The sequence below is a fragment of the Euprymna scolopes genome, chromosome 29, assembly GCF_053919585.1.
Source record: "Euprymna scolopes isolate OS-2025 chromosome 29, ASM5391958v1, whole genome shotgun sequence".
Classification (NCBI taxonomy): Eukaryota; Metazoa; Mollusca; class Cephalopoda; order Sepiida; family Sepiolidae; genus Euprymna; species Euprymna scolopes.
Window position 1 is genome coordinate 10,567,308 of NC_136510.1, and position 13,244 is coordinate 10,580,551.

Consider the following 13,244-nt stretch of genomic DNA (forward strand, 5'->3'; position numbering starts at 1 on the left):
TTTTCTGCGTGGTGGTTTCAACACCTCCTCCTGTTTCATTACCATAGCTACTTTTGAAGCACTCATTGGTTTTTACACCTTATTTCTTTTTGACAAAGGGATGTTATCCCGAAATATTAAAGACCTAAAACCATTCCAGTCTGCAAAAACAGTAAGTTCACTATTTACTGATTTTATATGCGATGCAATATGCGACTTTGTAAAAATAAATAGACGTTCGGTATTTCACTATTCTACAAGATTTTCACTTGTCTAATTTTTTTGTTCATTTTCCACATAAATTCTCACACCAGTAACCCACATTATTATAGCCTTCTAATACACTTATATTTTATTTACCAGCAATACTTCAAGCAAACTATCTTTCCCTTTATATATATATATATATATATATATATATATATATATATATATATATATATATATATATATGTGTGTGTGTGTGTGTCCCAAAATAAGCTGACGGATTTGAAATTTAATTTCAACTGAAAGTACCACTCTACAATAAATATCAACTCCTTGACGGTGTAACGACTCATGATGAGTTTAGAAGAGTGAATCTAGATGCTCTGAAATCTTTTTTTCGCTGGTTTCATGCTTCTATTGTTCAATCTTATATTTGATCAATTCAACTTCTTTTGGGACACCCTATATATAATATAAAAATTTAAAAAAAACAAAAAAAAAACGGTAATTTTTTAAAACTTTTATCCTATTATGACTCCTTAAAATTTATTGTTTTGGGCTCAAATCACGTTATTAAGTTAAATCCATGTCCAAGGTACCAATATCTAAAATGTCAAGTGTTTAGACCCAAAATTGTCGGAGGAGTTTGGTAGAGTTCTCAAAGGTCAAATCGTTGAACTTTCACCCCTTAGCAGCGAAATTTCTGGCCGAAACCAGATAACACATCGACTTTCCCAAATCTAAGTACCCTGTATATCAAATTTCGAGTCTGCAGACTAAAAATTGACAGAGTTATTGCGTAGGAAAATGTACACAGACAAACACACACACAAACACGTTCACTTATATATATATATATATATATATATATATATATATATGCACGCACATCCGCGTATGTATTGAATCAGTAAAGTTGAAACCGAATACTTTTTTTCACCGTTTATATCTTAAGTTGCTTTAGTTTGAGTTTACATCTCTGCATTGTATTGGCTTCCAAAAATCTAAACTTCTTGAATTCTTTTATGTTAAAAAAATGTTTTCTTATATATATATATATATATATATATATATATATATATATATATATATGAGAATGTGTGTGAGGACACTTCTCAACCTATATACTCAACGAATAACAAGAATCGGTTATGAGTTGTTCAGTGTTTTTACAAATTCCATTGCAGCATCAAATTTTATGATCATTGATTGACAACTATGCAGACGATATTACCAAATATGGCAACATTTCAAAGGCCAACAAAGACAAGGCTCTTTCTGATATTCTCTTCTCCCACCTGAAGTGTGTCGTACAACTGGGTGGAAAAAAAAATAGTTAGCATTCAAAACCAAACTTTTATCTTTTCAGCACCAATACTCTTATACCCTCTTTGTCCCAAATGAAATGAACGGTTCTCATCTTGAGGAAGCACCCTACTTTGAAAAACTTCTGGGACTGACCTTCATCGCTGACCTGAAATGGAAGACCTACGTCAGATCCATTGACAAAAAGTCACCGGAAAAATGGTGACATTTTTCTAACAGTACAAAATAGACTGTGGCTTAGTGGGGGATACCCTTTTCTCTTCCCTGCAACCTCTCTCCCACAGAAGAGACATTGTGAGCCTGTCTTCGTTTTATCATTACTTCCCTGTCAAGTGCTCGTCTGAGCTCCAATCTCTCATCCCGCCCCCCCCGCCAATCTTTCACGATAAACACCCGTCTAGCTGAAACAACTGTCATTAATTTTCCCCAGTCTTTATCTGTGTCTAAATCAAAGCGTAGATTCCATGAGCAAAGCTTCTTTCTTAGAAGTGCACGCCTGTGGAACTCTCTTCTGTTTGCCTGTTTCCCACCTGACTACAACTTGGATGTCTTCAAGTCCAACATAAACAAATTCCCGATGAACCGCCCCCTTAAGTAAGACACTTTATCAAATCTCCAATACTAACGATTACTACGATACTATCCCATTGATTACTGTACACGCAATAAGCCTTATCCCTGAGTGGCTTCCGGGCCTTGATAAGTGGTGACCACCATGTAAAAAAAAAAAAAAAAAAAAAAAAACAACACTCTAGAACTTATCTCCACCCCAACACACTCCTCTACAAGAGTCAAATATGTCCTAAGATGGAGTACTGTTGTGGAGCTCCTTAGAGAACCCTTCCCTGCTTGGACATCATACAGAAGCGTCTTTGAAATGTAAGCAAGGAGCTTTACACCTCTCTACTTACGCTTTCCTATAGAAGAGATGTTGCGAGCCTGTCCCGACTATGGTTACTTTTATGGTAGGTGCTCGATTGAGTTCCATTCATGACCCCCTTCCCCCCACCTCTCCCGCAGAAAACACGTTTCCAACAAATACTCGTCTAACTGCAACAACAGTCGACAACTTCCCTTACTCTTTAATTTAATAAATCAGAATTCATTGTTGAGTAATTTATATTTTTCATGGTGGACTATCATCCTCATCTTGTAGTTGTTGTTTCACGGCGTCAGTAATTGCTGAGGATGCAGTTAGGAGATTCGGAGTTCCTAACCCGTCGCGGTGACCATCTGACGAAGGCCACAGGTAAAGTTGGCCGAAACATCGTTAAACAAGAACTAAAAGATGAGGATAACAGTCTGCAATAAATTAATAAATTCCCTTACTTAATCTGCGTCTAAAATTAAGCGAAAGTTCATGAGTAGGGTTTCCTTTTGTGGAACACAATACCATGGGGCTGCTTTCTGGTTGACTATAACATGGTCATTTACAACTCTAATGTAAATTAGCTCCTGTTGAGCTGTTTGTTTAAATAATCTAACCATATCCAAGTTCCACCATTACTGACCATGCGTCATCATCTACCTAGCAATTAACCTTTATCCTAGAGTGGCCTTCAGGCCTTGATAAACAGTAACCCTCCCTAAATTAAAAATAAGAGGTATTCTTTTAATCAATGATACTCCCCCTCCCAAAGATCAGTTTTTTTGTGTTTTTTTTTTTACTAGCCTCCCCACGTGGGCAGAGTTTTGCACAAGATAGGTTTTTAATGTGTGTGTGGGGGGGGACTAGCTTCCCAAAAGGGGCACATTTTAGTAACAAAATAAAAAAAATGTATCAATCATGAAGGAATTCTCCTCCATTAACCGAGACCAAATAAGCATAGTGCAGCATCAGAACAGATGGTATTTATTTGCTCCCCCACCGAGCAAATTAGGCACAAGGCCGATTTTTAATGTGAGGAGTGAAGGGAGGGGGAAGGGAAAAAGGGGACAAGCTCCCGAGAGGTGGGAAATGGGAGCTGGTTAATGGTCAGGCATGTGGGGTTGCCCCCACATCTGGTCTTTGCTAGTCATAGTTAGTCATAGCTTGCAGTATCTGCCGGAACAGATACTACACTTTGATCTTGTCCCGAAGGCCAAAGGTAACCATTCAATCTGAATGTAAATTTCTACAATTACAAAAAGTTGAATAATATTAGTTTTTTTATTTAACTCTTCTCCACAAAGTTAGGCACAAGGTCAAGTGTGGGTTCGACAAAAGTGCATATGTGGAACGAGCTGGATTCGAACTTTGCATATGCATGTCTTTAACTACTTAGTCCTTATCACTTCCTAATAATTTATTATTGAGCAGTTTAATACTAATATACAGGAGGTCTCAAAAATATACTCACACTTCAACTGTTATCAACTCTGTATGGACAATAATAGTCGTCAATTTGATATTTGCGAACACGATTCTTCAATTACATTTATCTTCTGTATATAAAGCCATTCAATAAAAAAAAAAACAATTCATCGTCATTCGAAATGCGAGTGTATAAGTAAAGTTTATCGAGACACTGTATATGTATAATTAAGTGGATTCCCTCCCTTGTTTCATTAAATTATCTCGTTTGATTGGCCCAAACATTTTTAGCTTATCAAATCGTCAGTTCAGTCAAATTGGCGTCAGAGGAAAAATATTTTACCCCCACTTTCTTTGTTGCCACGAACCGTTTCTTGCTGACGTGTAAATTTCTGTTACAAAAATTCGAAAAGAATAGAACTGTCTAAATGTGGACGTTAAAAAAGAACCCAGCCTTTGAAAAGTGGACTTTCTATAGGAAAGCTAAACAAGTTTTTTTTTTTTTTTTTTTGCAAGACATTTCTATTCTATATATTTATCAAGGTTTCTTTGAAACGTTGAGCCGTGTTCAAATTCTTCCTATTTAATCTGTATGTGTGTGTACACTAGCAAAGATACGATTTTTAACGATTGTAACCCATAATTTTTTTCTATGAAACTTGGGTACCTATAGTAAAAAAAGCGTGAGAAACACGATGAAATAGTAAGAGTCACATTTCATATAGCAAATAAGTAAGATATTAAGTGCGCCCCTATCAGATCACCGGGAGGTAATGGGGGTAATGCGTTTCACAAACAAAACATCATAAATAATCATTGCACCTGAAGAAGGCCAGAGAGCACATCGACTGAAACGCAAAATATAAACATCAATGGCGTTTCTGAATTTTTGAGATGAGGATTGGTTATTCATATTATTTGGATTCATCTAACTAGTGTTCTCATCTTGAGTTTTATTTTTACAGCGTTTCGGTCGATGTAACCTCCGACCTTCTTCAGGTGTATCTTGTTGAACTCGAGAATGTTTGTCGAACTCGGGAATTTGGACGGAATTTCGAGCGAAACCCTTTATTTACTTCTCAGGAGTCGTGTGCTCTTGTTCCATCAGCCATGACTGGATAGATGTCCTAAGTAATTTGCAATTGTATTTTTTGGCTGCCCACACTGAGGATTGAACCTTTAACCTTCAGGAGAATATCACTTTTTACAATTGATTTTTCTAACCACTGCGCCACGGGTCCTTGTGGACAAAATTCCCAAGTTCGACGGAAACATTCCTGAGTTCAATAAGATACACCTGAAGAAGATCGGAGGTTATATCGACCGAAACGTTGTGAAAATCACTTAAGATGAGAACAGTAGTTCGATGAATCCAAATAATACGTATAAATATTAAGTTGTGAAATTTTTTTTCTAGATAACGATGGATGGTTTATATTATTATTTGGATTATTCAAACTTTTCATCTCGGATGTTATTCTCACGATCGAATGCAAGAAAGATAACAAATGTATCCCAAAAATGACAGAAAGCACATATTTCAAAGAAACAAAAAATAACTTTCTATCTTCAAATATTCAAATGAAAAATGCTGTTGCTCTTTTTCACCATGAAAATGCATTGCAAATCTGAAACAACGAAACTTAGAATAGAACAAGCACGACAAGATATAGATAATTTAACAATCATATATATATACACACACACACACATAATTTAACAATCATATATACACACATTCAAAAGAAAACAATATGGTCGAAATTGTATTTAAAATTATAAATGCAAAAAAAATAAATAAATAAAAATAAGCTCTGGAATAAACTGTATATTTGTATAATAAACTTTTTTTTTTCGACGTCATCACGGCTTCTTCAAGAGAGAAACAGTTTTTTTCTTTCTTTTTCTTCCTCGTTACATGATGCCACTGAGGAAAATAAGAACCATGCGGTCTTCTTAAACGGTGATTTTTAAATGTCCAAAGTTGTGCGTAATATAAAGCTTTTTTTGTTTTTTGTTGACATTTTGAATTTAAATTTAAACAACGCTTTTATCACAGAGAAAAAAAAAAAAAACTTTCATATTACATATCACGTTCGACCTTGTCCTGAGTATCTCTTGGCTTGGACAATTAAAATTCACCATTGAAAAAGGCCGCACAAATCTTATTTTATCTTCAAGGGGGGGGGGGAAACTGTTTCTATCCTGAAGAAGGTGCGATGGCGTCGAAAAGTTTTATTTATAAACAAATAAATATTTGTTCAAAAAAAAAAATCAAAAAAAATCTGGGTTGAATTGCCTTAGTAAACTTACATTTTGAATATATATATATATATATATATATATATATATATATATATATATATTATTTTTAAAATATAATTATCCACTAATAATTTTCCCTTTAACCAATTTGGCACCCCCACATGAGGAGCGTTATATATACAGGGTGACCAAAAAATACACAGAAAGTATATCTAGAACATATGCTGTAGAACGGAGAAAAAAGACCAAAGACACTAGTGCTTTGATGTGATGTTTTGAATATAATAAATTAGTTATGACCAAAGTTTCATTTCATTCGAACAAAACACTAAGAAACGGGGCCTAATTAGAGTTGGAGGCCGTTTTTTTTTTTTTGGGGGGGGGTCACCCTGTATTATTTTTAAAATATAATCATCCACTGACACGTGTTTCGTCAGCTACGACTCATCATATATATCGCTCTCCATGTGAGGGTACAAAATTAGTTAAAGGGAAAATTATTCCCAACTTGCATTTAGGTAAAAATGCACTTTCGTAAATAATTGAATTCATTCAAAACATATCACTAAAACCAAAACAAAACAACATCTAAGTAAATCGCGATATATCCAGACAGTCGAGCGAGATGGGTCAGCGGTAAGGGGTTTAGGCTCATTACTGTAGGGTCCCGATTTCGAATCTCGCTAGATACAGCCACTCTGATGAGTCGTAGACGACGAAACACATGTCAGTGGATAATTACATTTTAAAAATAATATATATGCCGCTCCCCATGTGTAGGTACCAAACAGGTTAAAGGGAAAATTATTCCCAACTCGTATTTAGGTAAAAATGCACTTTTGTAAATAATTGAATTCATTCAAAACATATCGCTAAAACCAAAATAAACGACAACATATATATATATATATATATATATATATATATATATATATTGTATTTTGTGTACAGAAAGTTGTTAGATGAGACAAGTCATTGGTACCGTCGGTTTCAAGCCTGATAATTAGGACTGTTTTAGATCTCCATATCAAGCTCTCTTCAGCCAATACTGTGTACAGAGTAGCATTCAGAAAACAGTGTCTGCCTAGGCTGTATTTACCCAGAGGAGCAAGAGGTATGGGGTATCTCAGATATTAACTATCAACATCATACCACTATTGTGATCACCTAGCAATCTGATAAGTTCACAGAATCCAAATTTCATAATACATCGACATTAAGAAACAAGAACCAGCAGAACAATTTTCATCAGGCCAAACATTTTGGACAAGACTGTCTTAAAAATAAAACAGAATCAGAAAACAAGCCTTCCACGGAAATATAGACTAAAAGAGTCGCAAAAATACACCTTCCATTGCAAAAAAAAAAAAAAAAAAAAAAAAAATAGGGCAATCAATCAATAGTGTAGCAACTATTTTCTGGGTTAATTCACCCAGGACCATATATATTAGAAAGGTTCTTTAGACTAGCGAAAAAGGATCACTACACTCTGATCATGAGAGGATTATTATGGCTGTCCAAGATTAATGCTTAATGACTAATGCTTTCAAGAAGATGAGTGATCTTAGCAATGACAACCAGTGCAACAAACAGTAGAGGGTGTGAGTGACCCGACATCCATCTGTAAAGTTCTGTTGGGGGACGGCTGCTATACAATGCGACACAATGGAGGGTGTCAATATCTCTACAGGTCGATCTGCAAAAAGTTTAATATCAAATGCAGCAGCAAGTCCTGGGAACATGTTTACCAGAAACAACAGTTGGGAATAAGTTATACACCATCCACTATGACTATGCAATTCTTACAGCTACGTATCTAGAAAACTAAGCTATTAAACCTAACACAGTGATATGGGATAAGGAGAAAGAAGCAACCTTAGAAGTTAGTGTCCTCAATGATGTCGAGTTAAACAGAGCCAAGATGGAAAAGATAGCAAAATACTAAAGTCTTATGTATGACATGAAAAGAAACTGGAATCTAAGGAAGATCTCCATCATTCCAGTAATTATAAGAGTAATCGGATTCAAAAAAATTTCAAAAACTACCTGGTAAATATACTCGATGAACCAAGTGCAAGAGAGATATACAAACAATTGCACTTAAATAATAGTTAGAATCTTGAGATGTTTCGATTGAAATGCATTTGTAAGTGAACGAATGCCTGGCATCCAGTGACACACACACACACAAAAAAAATTTTTTTAAAAGAGATTGTCAATGGTCGGGAATTATTAGAAATAGATGATTACATATTTTGGAATGAAGAAGCGAGTTGAGAGCTTTAAAATATTTATAGGCTCATAACTCTTATAACATAACTTCTTTCTTTCTTTAGTCCTCACATTCCATGAGCGATGTTTCTGACAAATGGGGAAGAATTGCTGTTTTCCGGGTTGGAATCTGTGGATCAAACACTTACCATTGGTTATTATTTTTAACCTTACTTTTTTTCTTCTATCTTTTTAGCTCCTTAAATCGGGGAGGAAGTATGTGGCAGAGAGCGAGATCGATTCTGTCTCTTGGGAGTTTAGCGTTAAAATAATCAGACGTGTTTTCATGGCTGTCACCACATTTACGTAGATGGAAAGAGAATGTTACAGTTTATTGAGAAGTATTTGCTGTGAAAAATAAATAAAATCCCAGAGAAAATAATGAGGTCATTTACTGGTCTCTTCTAAGAGACGTCACTATCCGACAAGCCAACTACTTACATATTAAGGAGACAAACAGCTGTTTCTGCCCACAAAAAAAGATTATGGACAATTTGATGTTGATTAAAGAACTTCCATGCAATTTGGCAATTGGTTTATTAGTACGATCATGTTAAAATAATAGTTATTCAGTCTAGTCTATGTCAGGTACTCTACGCTAAATAAAAATAAAATGAATATGTTAAATAATGAAAAAATAAATCTGGCATTTTAACATCGATAGAAAAAAATTACCTACTGCAGAAATTTCAGAATTTTTTTTTTTTTTTTTTTTTTTTAGATACGGATTGATATTTTGTATTTGGATTGTTCGGACTACTGTTCTCATCTTGAAATGTTATTTGCACAATATTTCGGTGGATTCAAACTCCGACCTTCTTCAAATATATATTGTTGAACTCATGAATCTTTCTGTCCAACTTGGCAATCTGGATGGAATTTATAACGGAACCCTTTATTTAATCAACGGGGTAAGACGCCCTTGTTCCGTCAGCCATGATTTTGCAATTGTATTTTTGAGTTGCCCCAGCACGGAGTATTTAACCTCCAATCTTAAAGAATGTCAGTTTTATAACTGAATTTTACAAAGTACTCTATCCACTGCACCACGGATCCGGTAGTAAGAATCCGAATAAACTGAATAAATCCTCGTCTCGAAAATTCAGAACCGTACATTTGTATTATTCGCATGATTGTTCTTATCTTGGATGTTAGTATTAGTATACTTGCCACGATGAGACACAAGGCCGAAAGGTGAGGAGAAAAAAAAAAAAAAAAGCACCCCAGCAGAAAAATAGGTTGATCTTTAAAAATAGTCTGTGTAGTATGTAGAGATCTTCCGGTAGGAGTACTTCAAGCAATTAGCGGTTAACTAACTCCTTTCCAAAAAGGGAAGGCAAGGATTACTTAAGTCATGTACGTCAGAGTTCGACAGATGAAAGGTAACTGAAATGGCCCAATCGCTGTTGAACTGATTGCCGAGAACGTATTCTCAACTGGTATGAAGAAGAAAGAGTTCCTATTTACAATGTCTCTATACGGGACAGGGTCGTTTTTTTTAACGTGGAGAAAAGGAACGTTATTAAATGATTTTCGCCGTCAAAATTATCCCCCCCCCCCGCAGACGGTATTCTCACAACGTCCTATGTGATTTTCTGACCTTCAGTTGAACTTGTGAATCTGTAAGGAATTTAAAATAGAACCCTTTGTTTAATCTACAGAGGTAGATTATTCTCATTCTGACAGCCATGACGGGATTGAAGTTTTAAGTAATTTTTAATTGCGTTCAGTTCTAAGTGACAGTCTTCTTGGGAGAGGAGGGCGGGAGATAATTGCTTAATTCTCATATTGGGAATTGAACCATCACCTCCGCCATTCCTCAAGACAAGGCACGAAACCACTTGATATAAAAAAAAAAAAAACACTTCTTCAAGGTCAAAAACTTGCCAACGATAAGTGTTAGGAGAGAATAGATTCTGACCCAGAGAACAGCAATTATTCCCTCTTTGTCAGAAACGTCGCTCGTGGAATATGAGGACTAAAAGGACAAAAATAAGGGAAGCGAGAGTCACGTGACTGCCGAAAGTAAATCCAAGATTCAATTTTTCATTTTTCATTATTTAATGGCCATGGTTAACTGATTGAATGCAAGCTATGTTTATGGATGAAATAAAGTTTTCTGCTAGAAATTCCGTACAGATTGTGGAGTTGGACAAGACACGCCTAAAGAAGATCGGAGATAATATCGGCTGGAACGTTGTGTGTATAAACACCCAAAAAGAGAACAATAGGCCGAATGCAAATTATCAATCCTAAAAAAAAAAACGAAACACAAATCTATTTTTTATCGTTTAGAAAACAAAACTTTACTTTCCATGATAGTGTTAGTCGATGCAGCAGTTCTCGTTTTCTTAAGACAAACGTTTAATTTCAAATCAAGCGAAAAAACACAACAAAAAAAAAGGCCCGTTTTTCCTTCAACACCATCTGTTCGATTCTAATATTCCATGACGTGATTTATTTTATTATAGCAAGTTATTTATTTACACAATAATTGTATTTGTTTTACGGCATATCAACCCTTGTTCCAGTTATTTAATGGCAGACCCATTTATGGTGCTAGTGGACTTACTGATACACGCTAAGTTTTAAATCGTATTTCCAATCATAATTAAAGTTTTATATGCTTTTTTTTAATCAATTATAAGATTAAAGTACAGAATAGGTAAAAAAAATCCCTACCCTCCCTATGTTAAGAATGTCCTTTTAAATAATAACGTTATTATTTCAGCACGGATCAATAAGTGCATTAGTACCCCATTTATTTGGCACTTGTGCTTTTCTGTTACCGTGCTGAAATAACGTTCTTATTTAGAAAGTCATCTTAACATAGAAGGGGGAAGATGTTTTGTAATTATTTTGTACTTTCACCCAACACGGTAATATAAAAAGATCGTAAAACTTGAATTTAACAGAAAAATACTATTTTAAAAAATAGCACGGTAACACAAGTGCATAAGCAGCATTTATTTTGGTAAATAATCTGAAACTATAGATTCATGGTATTTATGCTTAACTTTGGAAATGACATTGAAAGTATTTTGTATTTTTTGTTTTAAATATGAAAATAAATTATCTTGATAAATATTTATTAATTTAAAAAAATTGTTAATATAAAGTATTTATTTTATTAAAAGATTTTTTTTTAATTTTTTTTTTTTTTACAAAGATTATTTCCCCTCCCCCCTCCTCATTCTTTGCTAGGGTAAATTACGCTTATTACTTATTTATAGCTGAAACTAAATAACCACCTTTGCACTTGCTAAAAGAAAAAAAAAAGTCAGGGGCTTGTATAATGAAACCAGCAAACGAAAATAACAAATCAAATATCAATACATAAATGTTACCATAGCAAATAAAAGTTACTTTTCTACCTATGTGTCTTTTTTTTTTTTTTTTTTTTTTTTTTTTTAAAGTAGTTTTAAATCCTCTTTAGGTCATCAGAAATATTCACTTTTCACGAGGTATTAGCCAATAAAGATAGCCGCTGACATTCTTCATGAGTCGGTGGCCATCTTTGTTGGCTAACACCTCGTAAATATCTTAAATTAAATAAAGAGCATTTAAACCTATTTAAAAAACACACACACACAAAAATGAGCCAGGTCGGTGGAAAAGTAACTTTTATTGCTTGTAGTGGCATTTATTTATTTATTGTATATTTGCTATTCTTACCATTTTATTCGTTTGTTGACTTCATTGTATAAACCCCCAAAATTAAGGCATCTTTTGACAGAAAATCATACATTTAACTTTCCGATATTTGGGTAACAGAAATAAATGTATTGTAAACTTTGAATACATTAACTTATTTGAAAAAGGAAAAAAGAAAGAAAAAGAAAAGAAAGAAAAAGAAAAGAAAGAAAAAGAAAAGAAAGAAGAAAAAGAAAGAAAAAAATGCTTTTCACATTAAGAGTGTTATCATTTTGTAAAGGTGGTCATGAAGTCCCAACTACAGGCATACGATTTATTTCGCTCTTAAAATGAACTTCTTGCAGCAAAAGTTAAGAGATAAGTCTTGCAAACTTCCTTTTTTTTTTTTTTCTTTTTTAAAAATCGCAAATCACATTACTGTAAGAACCGTGTTGAACAGAAGAATGGCCTTTCTTTTTGTTATTTATTCGCCTGGATCGAATTCAATCGCCCCCCCCCCCCTGAAAAAAGCAAGATGGCGGTCAGATTATATGAAATAAGATTCGTACAATCCTTTGTTACATAGTTTCCATGAACTGTTACTGGGGTTGTGGAATCAGAATTTTTCGAATTCGTGGAGTTGGACCTTCCGACTCCACAACCCGTGTGGGTTGACGTGTGTTAATGAAATAAAAATGGAAGGAATGGTTAATAGCAGTTATGACAGCGAGAGAGAAAGAGCAAAAGAAATTGCGACAAAGGTTACCTAAAGATTTTCTTTCCAATGTATTTAGTTTGGCATCATCTGCAGACAAAAATGGTTGCTTATTAAGGAGGAAAAAGATGAGGGGAAAAATGATTTCATATATAAATATATTATAGTAAAAATATATAACATTTTACATTTGTTATGATATAGTGCTCAATATCCAAATAGTCAGTGTAGAGTCGCATTTAATCTATAAAAAGACAAAAAAATGAAAACAACTCAGAAATTCATTTGGAAAATTTCAAAAAGGGTTAACCACACACTAAATATATTTTCCATTCTCCGCAGGCCTTCATGTCTGAAGATGTTTAGGCAGGGACTTGGTGTATTATCCACCGGTGTTGAAGCTCTCATCTCCTGGTAACACATGCAGAGCAGCGACGATTGTGTCTCTGGAAGTGTTTCTGTTAGGCTGCGACCTATCTCCTATTCTTGATAACTGCCTTCCCTACACCAACTCCCTCTGTCACTTGCTTGTGTCACACATTTTGGGATATCAAT

The 13,244-nt window shown here is 34.5% G+C and overlaps 1 protein-coding gene across 3 annotated transcripts in view; it reads right to left on the reverse strand.

The window, feature by feature from the left end:
• The window catches only part of LOC145252478 (caskin-2-like), a 969,745-nt gene that overhangs the window by 870,433 nt on the left and 86,068 nt on the right, over positions 1 to 13,244 (reverse strand). Inside the window, exon 2 of one of the 3 annotated variants that reach the window (XM_080111903.1) lies at positions 12,741 to 12,779. The exons of the other annotated variants lie outside the window; for them this stretch is intronic. Coding sequence (XP_079968029.1) covers positions 12,741 to 12,779 — 39 coding nt within the window. The remainder of the gene's footprint in view (positions 1 to 12,740; positions 12,780 to 13,244) is intronic. 3 annotated transcript variants of the gene reach the window in all.